Source organism: Mauremys mutica, chromosome 23, assembly GCF_020497125.1.
Source record: "Mauremys mutica isolate MM-2020 ecotype Southern chromosome 23, ASM2049712v1, whole genome shotgun sequence".
Taxonomy (NCBI): Eukaryota; Metazoa; Chordata; order Testudines; family Geoemydidae; genus Mauremys; species Mauremys mutica.
This window is the reverse complement of record NC_059094.1, coordinates 10,262,257-10,281,107: the sequence shown is the minus strand read 5'-3', so window position 1 is coordinate 10,281,107 and position 18,851 is coordinate 10,262,257. Positions and strand designations below refer to the sequence as shown.

The window sequence follows — 18,851 nt, the reverse complement described above, 5'->3', positions numbered from 1 at the left end:
AATCGCTCTGATGGCCACCATCTTAACGGACACACAGGAGAACTGAACCGGGGACCTCCGGATCTAAACCTGGGAGGGCAGGTCTACATTACGAATTGACAGCACAGCTGGTGAAGACGTTCTAAGCTGACGGGAGAGAGCTCTCCTGTCGGCTTACCACCACCACCTCCGCGAGAGGCAGTAGCTGTACCGGTGGGAGATGCTCTCTCGCCGATATAGCACCATACACACGGGGTTAGGTCAGTTTCACTACGTTGCTCAGGGAGGTGGATTTTTCACTACCGAAGTAAGTATGTTGTGTAGACCAAGCCTGAGTCTCTGCTGGGAGAGCTCTCTCCCAGCGCTGGCACTTTGACTACACTTAGCGCTTCAAAGCGCTGCCGCGGCAGCACTTTGAAGTGCAAGTGTAGCCATAGCCTTAGTCTCTCTCTAGCTCAAGTTGCAGATCCATATCCCCTGTAGATCAGGGACACGTAACATACACTGATCAGTGGGTTACAGCTGCACCCTTCACTCCAACAGGGAGCCCAAATCAGACGGGCCGTTGAGGGGGATGAGCACATACGATGGAGCGGGTGGGAGTGATCACAGGGAATTTCACAGCTGGCAAGGGAATGTGAGAGTAGCTGGGAAAAAAAATAATCAAAGCCACAGAGACGGGCAGTGGAACCACAAAGAGACAGGGACCAGCCCCCTTCCTGTGTGACTTACCGGAGCAAACCTCCTGGGCATGGGTACAGGGGGGGCGTTCTGCACTGGACTCGGAGCCTTGCTGGAAGGCAGGTCCTCGGGGCAGCCAGAATTTTGCGGGGAGATGGCCAAGCCGGAGGATTTCCCCACCGAGCCGCCGCTGATCCGCCGGTAAGACCGGGTGCTTTCTGAGCTGAGGGCAGAGGGGTGAGGGGTTGCTTCAAACCATCAGGAAGACGGGATGTGGTTTCTCACCCTTTCCCCCACCATGAGACCCCAGTGGGCTCCCCCTCCAAAGCATGGACTTATTCAAGCCAATGGTTTCTTCCACAGAGCCCCCTGCCCCCACACCTTCCCCTCCACAATGGCTTTTTTCCCCCTTCCTTCAACCCCAGCTCCCCACTAAACAGCACCAGCTGCAGGACTGCACAGCAGTGCTGGAGTCAAACAAGCCGCCAGGTGTGACGTTACTGACAGAATCTGTAACCATGTAGATCCCTGTTGCAACCACAGTTATAGATTTGTAGCAAATATTGTACAACAGTTGTCGTGTAAGGTATCTCTGGAAAGGTTATGATTTTCTGATTACGATTATGCTATCTGTATGGGTGTATCATTTTTGTAGTTGAAGTTATGAATATTGGCTCTGTACTGTCTTTGTTTCAAATTTGTGCTATGCTTCTGGGTGACACCCCAGACAATTTAGTGTCAGCTCTGCCTAGCCTGCTTGATGGCCCATTAAGGGCCATCAGCTATACAATGGACCCATTGAGAGAAGGCAGATACACCTTGGGACTCAGCAAGGTATGTAGGGACATGCCTGTGGACAGAACTCTAAGGTTTTTTCCTTGCCATGTGCCAGAACGCTTGTATTTGGAACAAAGAGAGGCCACATGACCAGAGACTATAAAAGGCAGCTGCCTCATCTCCATCTTGTCTTCAGTCTGCTTCTTGCCTCTGGAGGATCTTTGCTACACTGAAGCTTTGAACAAAGGACGAATGACCCAGCCCAGCTGTGGATGTCCTCCAGAGACTTGATTTGAACCTGCAGTTTATTCTATCCCTGCTGCAAGCCTGAACCAAGAACTTTGCCATTACTGTATAACATTGATTCCATTTAACAATGTTAGCTCTCATCTGTACCGTTTTCCTTTTACGAATAAACCTTTAGATTTTAGCTTCTAAAGGATTGGCAACAGCGTGATTTGTGGGTAAAAGCTGATTTGTATATTGACCTGGGTCTGGGGCTTGGTCCTTTGGGATCGAGAGAACCTCTTTTCTTTTACTGGGGTGTTGGTTTTCATAACCATTTGTCCCCATAACAAGTGGCACTGGCGGTGATACTGGGAAACTGGAGTGTCTAAGGGAATTGCTTGTGTGACTTGTGGTTAGCCAGTGGGGTGCGACCGAAGTCTTCTCTGCTTGGCTGGTTTGGTTTCCCTTGGTGTGCAAAGAAACCCCAGCCTTGGGCTGTAACTGCCCTGCTCTAAGCAATTTGTGCTGAATTGACATTCTCGGTTGGGTCCCAACAGAACCAGAATCGTTACACCAGGGGAGCGATAGGGCTGAATATTTGCAATGATATGGAAGTTGCACGGACAGAGGGTTTCATCTGTTTCGTCCCTTTCCCGGGAAGAATTCCCCACGTGGTGGAAAGGCACCCAAGGGCCAAACCCTGGATTGTTTGGCCCTTGGGGTGCAATTTGGGCTCCTCCTGAGCTGATCAACGCCATCACATCTAGCAGGTTGTGCAAACCCCCTGTCAATGGTGCAAAACCCTGCCGAGGTAATCCAACACCTCTCCCACCACTGGGGGGCGCTCCTATCCCACAGGGGGTCCCCCTCTCAGCCGCAAGCTCCGGGGTCCACTCCCTACCTGAACTTGACTGGGGTTATTTGCCCCTGTTCCGGCGACGTCCCAGCGGCAGGCTGCTGGGCTGTCGTCTGACTGGTCTCCGACGTCCTCCACTGGCTGCCACTCTCTGTCTCTGAGCGGGTTTCCCAGTAGACCGTGCGTCTGGCTTCCGGGGGGCTTCGGGAGGTGGACGGTGGCCGGGAAGCACAGCCGTCCAAGGTGCCGGGAGCGCTGGATGTGGACAGGTGTCGGCAGGCAGCTGCCTCTGACGATGCAGAAGACTGGGGCTCGGAGGCCTGACGCGGGAGCTCTGGGCGATCTGGAACAGAGGAGAGGGAGCTCAGGAAGTGATGTGCCCCAGCAGAGAGCTCCCCCATGCGTTTGTCAACCATACTGGGACATTGCTTGGCCTTTCAGTGCCCCAGAGTCTTTGATTTCCCACTGGGGAGCGGAGTCATGGCACTCGTGGCCTGCAGAGCCCTTTCCAGGAACAGCCAAGCCAGTTCAGAGTAAGAACCAGCCGGGACCTTCCCCCCAGCCCTGAACTTTCCCCCAAACCTCAGCTGTATTTGAAATCCAAGAGAACTAACATCCCTGGTTATTCTCCAGTGTCCAGGCTGCCTCCACCCTTCCTGGGCCAGCTGGTCCCAGAGTCCCACAGGCTGAGGCAAAGCAGGAAGCTTGGCTGGAGGATAAATCGTGTACTCAATAGGGACAGCAGATCTGGGCTGGGATCAAGAGGCTCAAAGATGCAGCCAGTCCTAAGGGCTGGATCCTCAGAGCTTTGCTCTCACTGGCACTACCGACCTCCCTTGGCCTGGCTGAGGGGGGACCAGCTCACCTGCTGGGCTCTGCCCCGGCTTGGTTCTGGAGCCGCCCCTGGTCGGGTTTTTGATGGGCAGCGGTGGGGGGATCTCCTCGCTGTGTGACCGCCGCTGAATGGGCCGCGAGGGGACCAGGATGGTCTCGTAGGTCTTGTTGCTGATGTCCATGCCGGTGCAGCTCCACCGGTTCTGGGGGAAGAGGCCGGGCTGGCCCGTGGTTGGGGATGACGTGGACTTGAAGGATCGCTGCAGCGGGCTCAGCTGAACGGGGGTGGAAAAAACAACCGCTGCTTCCCTTGCTGCTGCCCAGAGACCCCCAGCAAAACCACCCCGCTCAGTAGCTTGGTGCTGAGCATAATCACCTCCCCACTATGTTAACGGAACCTGGCTCCTGCTGCTGTTTGTCCTGCCATCCAGGTTCCTCCACTGCTCTTGGCTTGACGTAGCAACGTGCAGGGTTAGTGGGCAAGCCAGAGATCCCGACTGGTTTTCGGGAAAGTTTGGATCCCGGTTCCCGTGAAGCCAGCCAGCTCTGCAACAGACTGCGCGGTGGGGTGGGGCGGGGCGGGGGAACATCTCCTTTATTCGCTAGGAAAGGGAACCCTTAAGAAGCGGAGGCCCTGGTTCGCATTTGCTGGTTTTGTTTTGCGAGGTCACTGTTTGTTTCGATCGCTCTCTCTCGTTTCCAGGGGGGAATCTCCGCTCTCTCTCTCAAATAAACCTGCTTCGGTTCCATTACACATTGCGGGTGTGACACAGGGGCAGTGGTTTAAGGTAAAACGAAGGCCCCCTGCTCTCTGGGGGCAGGGCGCCTGGGCTTCCTGTGAGTAGCCAGCGTCAGGGGCTGGGTGTCACAGTCGAATGCTTCGAAGGGGACTCGGGTGCCCGGAGAGGACTGCTCGAGAGGCTGGTGGCATTAGAGACCTGCCATCCAGTTACCACCAGCAAGATTCCCTCATGCTAGAGGCAGGGGAGTCACAAAGGGACTCACACTGCTGGGGACCCCGAGAACCATCACAAGGGTAGGAGCCCCGCTTGCCCCTGTAGGGAGGTGGCCCTGGGCCTGGCAGGAAGAGCTCTGCCTGGCGGAGGCCAGGGACGCGCGCACACGCTGCTCGGGAGAGCAGTACCTTCTCCTCCAGCTCGTCCTCGCTGTCGTAGGCATATTCCTGAGTGGCCTCCCAGTTGTACTCCAAGTGCACCTGCAGGTTTAGCTTCCCGGCCTGTGCCTGCTCAAGCTGCCAGAAATTTGGGGTGCGAGGGGGAAGATTCAGCTCCTCGGCAGAGCCCTGATCTTCTCCCATCCTGCATGCCCCCAACCCACCCCTCCCCTCCCCCACAGCACCCCTCCCCAAACTTGCCTCCCTTCTCTGCCCCGTAGCAGGAGTCATCCGGGCTCTACAGCAGGACCCTGCTTCCTCCCACCTCACCCCACAGGATGCCCACCTCCATCCTTGCCCCGTCCCCCACCCCGACAGCAGATCCCCTCTCCCCTCCCGCTGCAGCAACCGGCCTATGTTACCGTGAGCACTAAGCACTCGACCTACCAGCTCTTCGCACTCGAGGTGTTTGTGCCTCCTTGCTACGTCCAGGGCCGTCTCGCTTGCTGCATTCACTAGAGAGGAGGCCAGGGCTGAGTTACCAGGGCTCCCCCTGAGAGCACCCCTCGCTCCCGCCCCCTCAGAGAACCCCCCCCAGCGCAAAGAGACACCCAACGCAGATCAGTGAGCACCAGAGCCCCACTGAGCCACCACTCCCTGAACCGGAGAGGGCCACAAATCTGACCACCAGGCTCAGGGCCTGTTCTGTGCTTGGATTGCCGTCAGGAGACGGCAGGCAGGATTAAACCAGCCTGCAGTGAACCCAGCTCGTCTGCACCCCCATAACACGCTCCCGTGAGTGGGTAACTGCACGAGCTTGCGCCTGCTCCATTCCACTCAGCCTGAGTCAATAACTAAAGCCAGGCAGGAAACGTGTTTGAGATTTTGTTAAAAAAAAATTCCCCATCCCGAATCAAGGGGGAAAAAGTTGAAATCTTAAATTTTCACAGACTGAAAATCCAAAAAACAACACTTCAGATTGAATCAAGAGAAACGTTTTCATTCTCTTTCGAGCTTTTTATAAAAAGTGTTTACTTTTTTTTTTAAATGCAATAAATTAACTTACATTTCTGAACAAAATAGGCATCCAGACCCAAAAACGGAATTTGGTTTAAAAAAAAAGAAAAAAAAGATGCGATGCTGCAACTTTCAAAACTTTTTTTTTGAAACAAGAACATCGAAACCATCCCTTTCCCACCCCCCGTTTTGGTTTTGACAAATTGTCATTTGCCAATGAAAAGGGGTTTTGCTGAACAATTCCCACCCAGCTCTCTAAATAAGGCTCGTCTCTCCAGATGATCTGGGGGACCCTTTTGTCCCTAAACTCTATGACTCTGTAGAATGGGCCAGAATTGGCTCCCCAGGGCTGAGCAACCTTCCCACCCTCAACAGGAGTGAAGGAAGCTCCTCTCCGCCTCCTCCCCCGCATCGCTTGCAGCCGGTAAAAAGTGATGGGACCATGGCCCCCTGGCTCCCTCTGTTCCAGCAACCCCGACCCTCAAATTATGTCTCTGGATCTGAACTTCACAGCTCAGACCCGCCTCCCATGTAAACATTCCCCCCTATTCTCACACGTTCACACAAATCGCCTGGATACTGTTTAAATTGTTTAAATCCTTTACTATTAACGTCAATTTAAATGGGGGAGGGCTGTTTGTGTGGTCAGCTGTGTGGTCCAGGCCAGGACTTAGAAACACCCTGTCTGGCGGGAAATAGGCAGCACAGGCTAGCAGAGAGAACCACAGGGTCTGTCTGTGTCCTGCAGCCTTGCTAAAGAATCTCCTGGCTAACATGCGAGACATGATCTGGGCTTGTCTACACCCAAACCTGTACCTCTGTGACAATAATGCTGTAGCGGTGTGGTCGCTGCAGTCATACTGGTATAAAAGGCGTTCACGCCAGCCTAGCCATTCCTCTTCCCAAATCGGAATAACCTATACCAGTGTAATGGCACCAGGATACTGATATAACTGCATTCACACTAAGGCCTGGTCTACCCTGGGGGGGAATAGCGTAGCGACAAGAGACGGAGGAAGGATGATCTAGTGGTTAGACCATTAGCCTGGGACTTGGGAGACCTGGGGTCTATTCCCTGCTCTGCTACAGACCTTGGGCAAGTCATTTCCCTGCTCTGTGCCTCAGTTTCCCCAGTTGTAAATTAGAATACCAGGACTTCCCCTACCTCACAGGGCTGTTATGAGGACAAATACGTTACAGATTATGATACGCTCAGATACAACAGTAATGGGAGTCAGATAAGGACCTAGGACAGAGAGATAGACACTGGCTGGCCTTGGCCCCTTTGTTCTGCCATAAAAATTTTGGGAGCAATCCAGATAGCCCCATTTTAAAATCTGTTCTGATTTCCCTCCTCCCACCACAATTCCATAGGGCTGGAGCATCGCATGGCTTCCCCTCCAACCTCCCTCTGGCTGCGCTCCTTGCCCGATCTACCCCACGTTCCCTACCTGTGTTCATGGCTGCTTTCCCTTTCAGCAGCAGCTTGAGGCAGTTGGGCTGGTTGTACTGAGCACTGTAGTGCAGAGCCGTGTTCCCGTCCGGAGTTGCCTTGTCCACGTTCCCCCTGCACAGTCAAGCAAAGGCAGCTGAAGACGCAGGCAGCAGCAAAGAACTGTGTCAAACATCTCCCACCGGAGAGACAGCGCTGTCTAGTTGGAGGTCTGGGAGTCAGGAGATTTGGGTTCTAGTCCCAGCCCTGCCACTGACCCGCTTGAACTTGGGTATGTCACTTCCCCACTCTGTGCCTCAGTTTCCCCATCTCTAAAATGGGGAGAAGGCTCCTGCCCTGCCTCTTGTGGGGGATGAGAGAATCAGTGACACTGAGATCCGTGTATGAAAGGTGCGCTGCCAGTCACCACCAGAGAGATTTTTGTGCCCACACAGGGGGAACTATGGCAAGAGAGTCCTTCTTCCTCCCCAGTTCCTGGCAACATCGTTGTTCTCCAAATTCCTTCTAGTCCGGCTTCATCCTCCTCCTGCTGAGAGCGAGGGGCACGGAATTCCAGCTGGGGTCTCACTGGAGGCACATGAAGAGCAATTACCTCTGTGCTCCATTGTATAATACAGCCATGCAGCCAGCCCATAATTACACGGGCCAGTGGACAGCTTACTGGATAGACCTTATGGCAGCCAGTCTAGGTCTCTCTTCCACCACCCCCACTTTCCAGGCATCTCCCACTTCCCTGCATCATCATCTGCCTTTTGGATTAGTTCTTCCCCCCACGATTTGTTCTAAATCAAATCTCTTATTTTCTGCCCCAATTTCTAACCTCACTTGGTACCGTTGGATTAATCCTCCGTCCTTGCAATTCCTCCCATGTTAGGGTCAGCTGCAAATCCCACCAGCTTTCTGATTAACCACCTTCAAACGCAGGTGATGAAGGCCAGACCCAGCGGAGAATACACCTCCAGCGGAGAGCTCAAAGTCACATGGATTTTTCGAGTGGAGCCTCCCCTCCCAGTGTTGACCAGGCCTGCACCTGCTTAGCTTATGAGACCTGACATGTTCCCAGCCCAAGATGCTATGGATGTCAGCCTGCTGCCTGCCGCCTGCCCTCCTCCCTGGGTGAGGCTTACCCATTCTGAATGATGAAGTCCACCAGCGGGAGGGAGGACTTGTCTGCATAACGCACAGCCAGGTGCAGAGCCAACTCACCCTGGTCCTATCACGGGGGAGGAGGAGAAGCAAAATTAACCCTCTCTCCACTACAGCGCAGCTTGGCACGGCACGTTCAGTTCACAAGAGAACATAAGAACGGCCATACTGGGTCCATCTAGCCCAGTAGCCTGTCTTCTTACAGTGGCCAACGCCAGGTGCCTCAGAGGGAATGAGCAAAACAGGCAATCATTGAGTGATCCATCCCGTCATCCACTCCCAGTTTCAGGCAGTCAGAGGCTACGGACACCAGAGCATGGGGTTGCATCCCTGATCATCTTAGCTAATCCACCAATGGCTCTATCCTCCATGAATGTATCTAATTCTTCTTTGAGCCCTGATCGTGGCAGCATCCTAGCAGGGGTTGTGGGTTTGATGGCCACTCATTTCCTGAGAACCCTGCAGAAGACGTGTCCTCAACCCCAGAGATGAGGAGGAACATCTGGTGTCGCTTAGCATCAGCTGCCGAGGCAAGGGACAGCAGGATCCAAGGAAAATCCTGTCCGGGCCTTCTCAGCTGTGAGCTGCTCAGAAGGGCTGGTGGAAAATTTTCCATTGAAACCATTTATTGATGGAAAATTGGATACTGACAAAAATGAAAATTTTCCATGAAAACTGTCTGTTTTCAAGAGAAAACTTTCAATATTTCATCAAACAAGCCAAATGCTCAAAAAAAAGTGAATATTTCAGTTCAGATAGCCTGCTGTGGTGCCTCTTGGGAATTTTAGTCTGGTTTCTTTATGTCATCATTCTCCTCTGTAAGCCAGGTTACCCAGCTGAACTACATATCCCATGATGCATCATCAGAGTCCCCAGCCATGGTGCAACTGCCTCCACTTGCCATGAGATAGGCCCATGATGCATCATGGAAGAATGTAGTCTGAGCAGGGAGCCCAGCCTATAGAGGAGAATGGGAGCCCGAGGCACTCAAAGTACAACTCCCATGAGGCACCATGGCAGCATTTCAGAATCAAAATTTCAGTTTTCAAATTTTTTTTCCTCCCACCAAACAATTGAACTTTACAGTGGAAAATTTCAAAACATGATTTTTTTTTTTTCCATTTAGTCAAAATTTTCCAAAGCCCATTTTACAACCGGCTCGAATGCTCAGATCAAACCAAGATCATCAGCATTAGCACATCACTTTTTCACGATGCTACGTAGGCAGGAATTCTCACCCCCAGCAGCCCCCTTTGTGGCATGACTCTCTATCCCCCGCTCATCTGCAAGGCCCCTATCCCGTCCACTTCTGCTGTGTGGCTTATAGTGAACCTAAATGACTTGTATAAGAGTCAACAACAGAACTGTTGTTTCCTGACCCCTAACCTGTCTGTCCAGTCTCAGCCTATGACCCCCTCGGGGCAGAGCCTGGCCCTCTGCATGTGTTTGGAAAGCCCCAAGCACATAGCAGGCCCCAAATGAAATGGCTAATATATGGCAGAAGTAGTACTTGGGGACAGGGCCGGCTTTAGGAACTTCAGGGCCCGATTTGAATACCCGGCAGCGGTCTGGGTCTTCAGCGGCACTTTGGCGGCAGGGGGTCCTTCCCTCGCTCCGGGTCTTCCGCGGCCCCCCCGCCACCAAAGTGCCGCCGAAGACCCGGACCACCGCCGGGTGAGTAAAAAAATAAATGAAAAGGCACCTAAGGTGTGGGGCCTGATTCTGGGGAATCGGCCTAAAGCCCACCCTGCTTGGGGATCCTTGGGCGGAAGTTAGAAGACCCTGTTTCACCTTTCAATGGCAAGAGCGGCCACATGTCACTGGCATGCCAGCGGCAAGATGCTGGGCTCCACGCTCTTCCAGAGATGCGAATTTCAACAGAGCAGAAGGAACAAGCTTTGAATCCACTTTGGACACATAGTCCCTCAAGCTGCAGAATCACACGGTTCAAATCCTCCCCACATGCTCCAAAGCTTCACCCCACCCGTGTTAACCTGACCAGTTCCCTGCCATTGCAGAGGCCTCGGGCATTGGTGGCACCTTCGTCTCTCCTGTTCTCTGCCTGGGGCATGCACCAGTTTAGCTTCCTGAGGACTGAAATGCTTTGGGCTTAACACAGGGGCATCTGGGTGATATTTAATGGCCTGCGATATATAGGAGGTCAGACTAGCCGATCAGAGGGTCCCTTTTAGCCTTAGACGCTCTGAAACTCATCTAAGCCAGCGCTGCAGCAACAGGGTCTGCGAGCTGCACCACAGCACGGAGATGGGGTCACAGCTGGCGTCTAGCATGAATCACACGGATTGTAGAATTCAGCCAGCGCGGTGTGAGTGACACCATGCAGGACGGCGCTGCCAGCCAGCCCCATTTATGGTTTGCATTAGCGTAGCACCTAGGAGCCCAAGGAATGGACCAGGCCCCCTAGCGTGCCAGGCGCTGGAACAACGGTCACTGATGGCGTCTGCCCCAGACAGCTGATAATCCAAGTACAAGACACGAGATGGCTACAGACATGCAAGCAACACTCACCTGGCTGTCAGGGCTAGCCAGGGGTTTTGCTAAATCGTGCCCCTCCGCAAAGGCTTGTAACAAGGCAAAGAGATCCCGGTTGCGAATGGCTTCCCAGAGCCGGTGCGGCTCATCCCTGCCGGCTTTCTGGACATACTTGCGCTCCATGTATTTGGCCACGATATATTCTTTCCTGGCGCTCCTGCAGGCGGAAGGGAGGGAGCTGGGTCAGCAAGGTCACACTCACACCCACCCAGCCTTGCTGCAGATTTCTGAGCTGAGACGAAGTCAGGCACGCCGGACCAAACAGATCTCTCCCCGCTCCAGAAAGGAAAGGCGTGGCTGGCCCTGCAGCACTGCTAGAGAGACAGACCGTCACCTCTGGACTGACTCCTCAGGCTGGTGGATTTTGGACAGGGGGCTGAGGAGCTTTGGATTTAAGCCAGGACAGGGGCAAAGCAAGAGAAGGAAATACACCCCCGGACAAGGGATGAGACAGCAGGTCGGGATGGCCGCACCTAGAGGAAGGTGCCACCTCCACCCTCCTCCCAGGTGAGCCCATGAGAGCGAGCAGGTCTGGGTCTGACACACACCCCCGTGTCTTACTCACATATCGCTGCTTGACGAAGGCTTCAGATTCCCCTGCGCCGGCAGCGTGGCCTCCATGATTTCGTTAAACCGGGCATTTCCAATGCTGACCGCCAGCTACGAACGAGAGGGGGGAAAGCAGCCCCGTAAGCACAGGTGCTTCTGTGCCTGAGAGCCCCATGGCTTGACATGCTTGCCAGTTAGTAGCGGTTTGCTTCACACCCCGGAGAAAGGCCAAGAGAAAGAAGCTAAAGAAAAACTATAGTGGATACATCCATCCTTCCCTAGAAACGGGTTGAGGCCAAGCCACGTTTCAGGGCTGGATTCAGGAGAATCTGTGAGAGGACCTTGCAAGATCTCTGCCGTCTAGAACGACGGGAACCTTGGAAATCTAGTCTGAGTGTCACAAAACAGACCGGCTCTCGATCTGGGCTGCGCTAGGCTTAGCTTTCATGGCCACGCCTGTGAATCTGGGGAAGGGGACAGAGTGCTAAGGAGAAGCAGAAAGGAGGAGCAAGGAGACGGAGGTCCCCTACGCACAGGAGCCGCTTACCAGCAGTTCAGAGGTGCTGAGAACGTCCAGGGTCAGGGACTGTATGCGGGAGTAGTGCACCCCCAGCTCCCGGTGAATGCCTGAGCACTCAATACACGTCAGGATGCCCAGGTTGGTGGAGAGCCACGTGGGATCTGCAAGGAAGCGGTACAGCGCCAGTGAGCGAGCTGCGACCGCCCCCCCGGCGGCACATCCTTCCCCGCATCCCTGCCTGACCCCTGCACTCTGGCACCTCCTGGCCCGTTGCAGGTCGGCCGCTTAGTCCTTTTCTACCCAGATCTCCATATGGCATCACTGGAGAAATCCCTCACCTCCGCCCTTGCCCCGGGATCGCCCCCCCCTCCCGGCTGGCATCCAGCTTCCAAGAACAGCCGGGTGCGAATGGCCACAGGCTCACGCCGTGTCCAACTAGACCACAGAGACGGCGTGCGCATCCCGGTCTGAGCCAGCAATGGGTTAAAGCCACCAGGCAAAGCAAAGCTCACAATGCCGGTGACGTGACCAGTGCCAGGCTAAGGGCGTCAGGCCCATGCACGCGCCGAGACTGCCCCTTGCAACAGGGCTTCGCGGCACCCGGGTGCCCCCATCACCGACCTACCTGGGGCCCCGCAGTCACAGCACTGCCTGTTGCCTGGCATGGCCTTCACCTCGCCGAGGACCAGCTTGGTGAGCTCCTGCAGGCCAGCGTCCGTTACCCCCCCGGCGGAGGCCGCACAGCCGCTCGGGTCACCCTTGAAGGCGTTGCTGAGAGCTTCATCCTTGCTGTTCTGGAGCACGGACACCCAGCTGGACAGGGAGGGGAAACGTCAGACAGGGACCCAGGCAGCGAGGGACAAGTGCAATGGAAACCGAGGGAGGGATCACGGGAGGAAGAGAAACAAAACAAAAAAAGGCTTTCTAGGCTAGAGAAACAGGACGGTGGGTAACGGGTCCCTGCCTCTGCGCAAAGCTCCTGTCCGGAGCACAGAGGGCACCGTAATAATACACGGCGATCCTGAGCACAGTTCCTCAGCAGATCTCAAAGCGCCTTCCGAAGCAGGACGGTATTATCCGCCTTTCATACAGGAGGAAACTGAGGCACAGAGCAGGGAAGTAACTTGCCCAAGGTCACCCAGCAGGCCAGTGGCAGGGCCAGGAAGAGAACCCAGGTCTCCTGACCCCCAGGCCACTGCTCTACCCACTAGACCCCACTGCCTTCACACTGCAGAGTGAGGACGCAAGGTGCTCCCTCCCTGCAGGGGCCAAGCACAGTGTCTTCACATGTGGTGTTCACAACCTCTGTGGGATCCAGGAGCCAGACAGTGGGCCTAGGATGTAAACCTACAAAGCAGAGCATCCTGCCATGGGAACTGAGTGCCCTGTATTCTGCAGTGGTGACAGGGAGCCCCAGACTCAGTGCAACGTTCTGGCTCGCACATCTGTGCCCCCCTGCTCTGTGGACAGAAGCCCGACTGCTCAATTATGTCTCAGAGCCCCAATCCTGATGCCAGCCAATGCAGAGCCTGCTGGATCTCAAATGGGAGGGGCCTGTGCCTCCACATTTGCATATGCAGAGGAGGCCGCTGTCCTGTTCTCTCCTGCAAGGCCAGTAGCCATTGCCACTCCGGGAAAGGGGAGGATGGGCGGAGAGGACGGTTGCTGTCACTTACACAACACACTCCTGTTCATCCTCAGCCTGGAAGTGGTATGTCCTGTTATCTGCAAGGAGAGGGAGAGGGGACCGGTGAAAGGGATGCTTTCAATATCTGGGAAAGCCCATGATCTCTGGCCAGGTCAGAAGCACAAAGCCAGCTGCTTCAAGAGGCTGGATAATTTTAGCAGGCCGATCTATGCAGCATTGTGAAATAAAGCTTTTGGACTTGTACTTCTGGAGACCTGGTTCAAATCCAACCTTGGGCCACAAGTGTCATGAGTTTGGTAGGTCTCGCCTCACTCCACAGAGAACATTTACACTCATCCCTTAAGGATCCTATGATAGGCACCTTTCCACTTGGGGGAGGCCTGGAATTGAAAAAAGGGGCAGGAGGAGGGAGAAGGGTGTCTATAGCTCAAGAGGGCTGAGATGCATTGGTGGAGCTGTGGGTGGGCAGAATCCTAGACTCTCAGGGCGGGAAGGGACCTCAGGAGGTATCTAAAATCAGAATCGGAATAGCTAGGATGTAGGTGAGGAACAAAGGCCATTCCAGAGCTGGGAGAACTTTGCACAGAGCTCAGTTACTCTAGTCCTGCCTCTAGCCCGCGATGGCCATCTCTCAGTTTGCACCCCAGTTAAAAATACACCTTCCCTGTTCTCTCTGAGGGGCTGCCCCGGGGGCGGGGGGGTTCCTAGCCAGAGAGATGCCTTAAAATCGATTTACAAGATCCAAAAACGGGGAGAGCTCAGAATTGTAGAGCAGATGCAATGTCCTATCCTGGATCTCGAGAGCATGAGATACCGGGGCCCACATCTGTAAAGATATTTAGACATTGCTGCGCTCAGCACCGCAAGGCCTAACTGACTTAGGAGCCTAAGTGCATTTTCAAAAGGGATTTAGGCACTTGGTATTTTGGCACCTAAATCCCTTTTGAAAATGAGTTTAGGCTCCTAAACCAGTCAGGCCTTGCGGTGCTGAGCGCAAGCAATGCCTAAATACTAGAGCTGTCAATGAATCGCAGTTAACTCACACGATTAACTCAAAAAAATTAATCACAGTTTTAATTGCACTGTTAAAACAAGAGACTACCAATTGAAATGTATTAAATATTTTGGATGTTTTTCTACATTTTCAAATATATTGATTTCTATTACAACACGGAATGCACAGTGTACAGTGCTCACTTTATATTATTTTTATTACAAATATTTGCACTGTAAAAACGATAAACAAAAGAAATAGTATTTTTCAATTAACCTCATACAAGTACTGTAGTGCAATCTCTATCATGAAGGTGCAACTTACAAATGTCAATTTTTTTTTGTTACGTAACTGCACTCAAAAACAATACAATGCAAAACTTTAGAGCCTACAAGTCCACTCAGTCCTACTTCTTGTTCAGCCAATCGCTCAGACAAACAAGTTTGTTTACATTTACGGGAGATAATGCTGCCTGCTTCTTTTTCACAAAGTCACCTGAAAGTGAGAACAGTTTTAGCTGGCATCGCAAGATATTTACATGCCAGATGAGCTAAAGATTGATATATCCCTTCATGCTTCAACCACCATTCTGGAGGACCTGCGTCCATGCTGATGACCAGTTCTGCTCAACAACAATCCAAAGCAGTGTGGACCGACGCATGTTCATTTTCATTCTCTGAGTCAGAGGTTGATTTTCTTTTTTGGTGATTCGGGTTCTGTAGTTTCTGCAACAGAGCGTTGCTCTGCATGCTCCATACCTCATCCCACTCAGATTTTGGAAGGCACTTCAGATTCTTAAACCTTGGATCGAGTGCTGTAGCTATCTTTAGAAATCTCACATTGGTACCTTCTTTGCATTTTGTCAAATCTGCAGTGAAAGTGTCCGTAAATCAAACAACATGTGCTGGGTCATCATCTGAGACTTCTATAACATGAAATATATAGCAGAATGTGGGTAAAACAGAGTCGGAGATATACAATTCTCCCCCAAGGAGTTCAGTCACAAATTTAATTAACAAATTTTTTTTTTTAAATGAGTGTCTTCAGCCTGGAAGCATGTCCTCTGGAATGGTGGCTGAAGTATGAAGGGGCGTACAAATGTTTAGCATATCTGGCATGTAAATACCTTGCAGTGCCAGCTACAAAAGTCCCAGGAGAATGCCTGTTCTCACTTTCAGGTGACATTGTAAACAAGAAGCGGGCATCAGTATCTCCCGTAAATGTAAACAAACTTGTTTGTGTGAGCGATTGGCTGAACAAGAAGTAGGACTGAGTGGACTTGTAGGCTCTAAAGTTTTGCATTGTTTTGTTTTTGAGTGAAGTTACCTAACCAAAAAAAAATTTGACATTTGTAAGTTGCACCTTCCTGATAAAGAGATTCCACGACAGTACTTGTATGAGGTGAATTGAAAAATACTATTTCTTTTATCATTTTTACAGTGCAAATATTTGTAAGAAAAAATATTATAAAGTGAGCACTCTACACTTTGTATTCTGTGTTGTAACTGAAATCAATATATTTGAAAAATGTGGAAAAACCATCCAAAAATATTTAAATAAATGGTATTCTTAGTTTTTAATCGCTTGACAGCCCTACTAAATACCTTTCCAAATCTGGGTCCGGGGTGCTCTCATGTTCCCCTACTCACGTGTCACAAGGTCGAAGCACTTCTTTTCCTCTGGGTGAGGTCTCACTTGGCAGGTCAGCAGGTTCAGCTTCACGGGAGGCCGGTTGATCTGGGAGAGGAGGAGAGCGGGCAGGTGAAATGGGAAGTGAAGTGAGCCAGAAGGACTGCCAGTCGCTGTTTAGGAACACAGCCATTGTCAGGCAGGATCAGACCTGAGCTTCATCTAGTCTCTAGCAGTGACCGGCACCAGATGCAAGAACCCAACATTAGAGAGATGTGGGATCATCTTCTCCCTAACCTCTAATAGTCCAAGATGGGAGGGGCAGTACAACCTAGTGGTAAGCACACTGGACTGGGACTCAGGACACCCAGCTTCTGTTCCCAGCTCTGCCACTGGCCTGCCGGCTGATGCTGGAGAAGTCACTACCACCCCCTCTCTGTTCCTCAGTTTCCCCCATATGTAGAACAGGGATAATAAGCTCATCTACTGATGAAAAGGCATTACAAAAGAGCACGAGGTTTTCCAGCGTTTGGGCCAGCATTAACTATGCTAACACTGGATATTCTTGTTAGCTACAGAAATGCCCAGACCCTCTTAGAATCTTGCTGAATCTTCTTTTGCAGAAGAATCCGAGCCAAGGCAGCTTTTAAGCTGCATTTTACTCCCTCTACCTCTAGAGGGCAGCCATTCTTTCTACCTGAAGTGTCTATCAATTGTCTAGTCTGGAACCTCAAGGTATCACCTATGCTCCCTACCTGAAAAGGTCATAGAAAACCTTCTCCAGCATGTTCTCTCTCTGTGTCTCATTTGTTTATGTAAGATGAAGTGGTTATGACGCACCCAGTTTGGGGTTGCTTTACAAATCCCAAGCCTGGGTGGAGTTTACCAAAAGTTTAATGCACCAGAGTTCTAAGCAAACCTTGGCAGAGTTATGGACTTGCATGTGGAGGATGCAGATTCAGGGGCCAGATGGACCTCTAGGAAACAAACCAGCCAACCTTTGCACAGCTCTGTATGGCATTTTGAGATAGCGGGAAGGGGAGCTGCCAGTTTGTTGAGAGACACGTGAGGAGCAGTGGATGAAGAGGTACAGTCCGATCCTTTAGTTTAAACTAAAAGGTTATCATCAGTAGCACGTGCTCTCGGGCTGCGATTTGGATGGGTGTCCGCAGACCCATTCATAGGAGGTGCAGTTCACCACACCGGCTTGAATGGATTTAACCTACAGCCTCCATACCCATAAACAATCCCTCGTTAAGACGGCTCCATGATAGCCTGAACCCAAGCTCCACCCATCTGCCAGCGCCCAACCTTACCGTGCTGTGCGAGATGGTGAGGCAGCCATACTTCACGCCACACTTCCTCTTCTGCCACACTTTCCGGATTCTAGGTCAGGCAGAGAGAAGGGAGTGAGGGTCCACTTTGTACCCGATACCCAGCTTCTCCCACCGCCCTGGTGACCCCCCGGCCCCTCATCTCGCTGATGGGCTTTAATGGGGAGTATCGCTTCCTGGGTGAACGTAGCGCTTCCTTTAACTCACCCGATGGAGAAATACCCCTGCTCAAACCCTCTGGCTGCCCAGTCTTCTCAGTCCTCATCCCTCTCCGAGTGCCTCATCCCTTCCCTTAATCCCGACGCACGCCTTCTTCCCTCAGTGCCTGAGGCACTTCCTACACCAACTGTTGGCCCATAGTGCACAGGTGAAACACTTCCTTCTCCTTGGCAGAGTGCTGCTCCCATTAGGAAGCGGCTTGCTATGCCCATAGAATGGGCCTTCTTCCTTATCAAAGGGAATTTGGTGCCAGGCTGGTAACCCTGGAGACTGAAGTCCAGGAGAGATGCTTGCAGCATAGGGTTCCTCACCAGCCCTGCGCTGCAAGGATCACATCTTGGAACAGTTCATCTCCATCGGGCGCTGGCCTCTCTGCTGAGGCTCCCAATGTGGGTAGCAGTTAGTGCCTGGCTTGGAGAGGACTTGTGTGGGATGTGGGCACCTATCCGCTAGGGAATGGATTCACGCCACCGAATCTTTTCAAACCGGACTCCTAACAGACATCAGCTGGCAACAGGAGGGGTCGCTCCGGAGCTGGGCTACCGGCAAACCAAAGTCCTGTCCCAGGCTCCATATCTTATCAACCTACCAACCATCCAGCCCCCTCGTTCCATTTTTTTTCCCATTCCACCCCAAAGGATCCCAGCTACAGGTACGTTCACACCGCAGCCGGCCAGCGTAATATCTAATGGGTGCGTACGCACTGGCGCTACTCAAGCAAGCGACTAACAATAGCAGCGTGGCTGTGACGGCTGGCAGCTTGTGCTCGCTGCCCGACTCCATACCCAAGGGCTCGGGCGGGACGGTGCTTGGGTGGCTACCCCACGCCAATGCAGCCACGCTTCTGGAGCGGAGCTAGTGCATTTACAGCGGCCTGAGCTGGGAAGTCCACCTCCCGGGTGCTGTGGGGACGTCCCCTGCGTGCAAGCACGTGGACTGGGCAGAGATGAGGGCTTTCAAGGATTCATAGATTTAAGGCCAGAAGGGACCGTTCGGATCATCTGGTCGGATCGCCTGTGGGGCCGCACCAAAGAACCTCCCCCAGTAATTCCTGCATCGCTTGATCCTTCAAGAGCCTCGTTCTGCAGCCACCGGCCTTCCCAGATAACATCTGCTCTTAACGAGCACGCAGAGTGTCTATCTGAAACAGGAGCGAGCAGGAGCCAGCTCGTACACACCCGTCGCTTTTCTTGCACAGGAAGCCCGACTTTTCCGTCCCGTACTGCTTGTTCCCTTGGTGCTGGTGGATGCTGTAGCCGCTGCCAGAGTTCTTCCTGAGCAGGTTTTCCTGAACTCACCAAGGACAGAACAAAAAAATAA

General features: G+C 52.6%; 1 protein-coding gene across 1 annotated transcript in view; it reads right to left on the bottom strand.

The window, feature by feature from the left end:
- ASAP3 (ArfGAP with SH3 domain, ankyrin repeat and PH domain 3) overlaps positions 1-18,851 on the bottom strand; it is a 63,044-nt gene that overhangs the window by 5,238 nt on the left and 38,955 nt on the right. The window contains exons 10-24 of the mRNA XM_044997716.1: positions 18,710-18,819; positions 17,295-17,364; positions 15,999-16,086; positions 13,384-13,432; positions 12,333-12,520; positions 11,735-11,868; positions 11,204-11,298; positions 10,615-10,795; positions 8,067-8,152; positions 6,938-7,053; positions 4,917-4,984; positions 4,500-4,607; positions 3,387-3,630; positions 2,567-2,864; positions 712-883 (exon numbers count right to left, since the gene is read on the bottom strand). Coding sequence (XP_044853651.1) covers positions 712-883; positions 2,567-2,864; positions 3,387-3,630; positions 4,500-4,607; positions 4,917-4,984; positions 6,938-7,053; positions 8,067-8,152; positions 10,615-10,795; positions 11,204-11,298; positions 11,735-11,868; positions 12,333-12,520; positions 13,384-13,432; positions 15,999-16,086; positions 17,295-17,364; positions 18,710-18,819 — 2,007 coding nt within the window. The remainder of the gene's footprint in view (positions 1-711; positions 884-2,566; positions 2,865-3,386; positions 3,631-4,499; positions 4,608-4,916; positions 4,985-6,937; positions 7,054-8,066; positions 8,153-10,614; positions 10,796-11,203; positions 11,299-11,734; positions 11,869-12,332; positions 12,521-13,383; positions 13,433-15,998; positions 16,087-17,294; positions 17,365-18,709; positions 18,820-18,851) is intronic.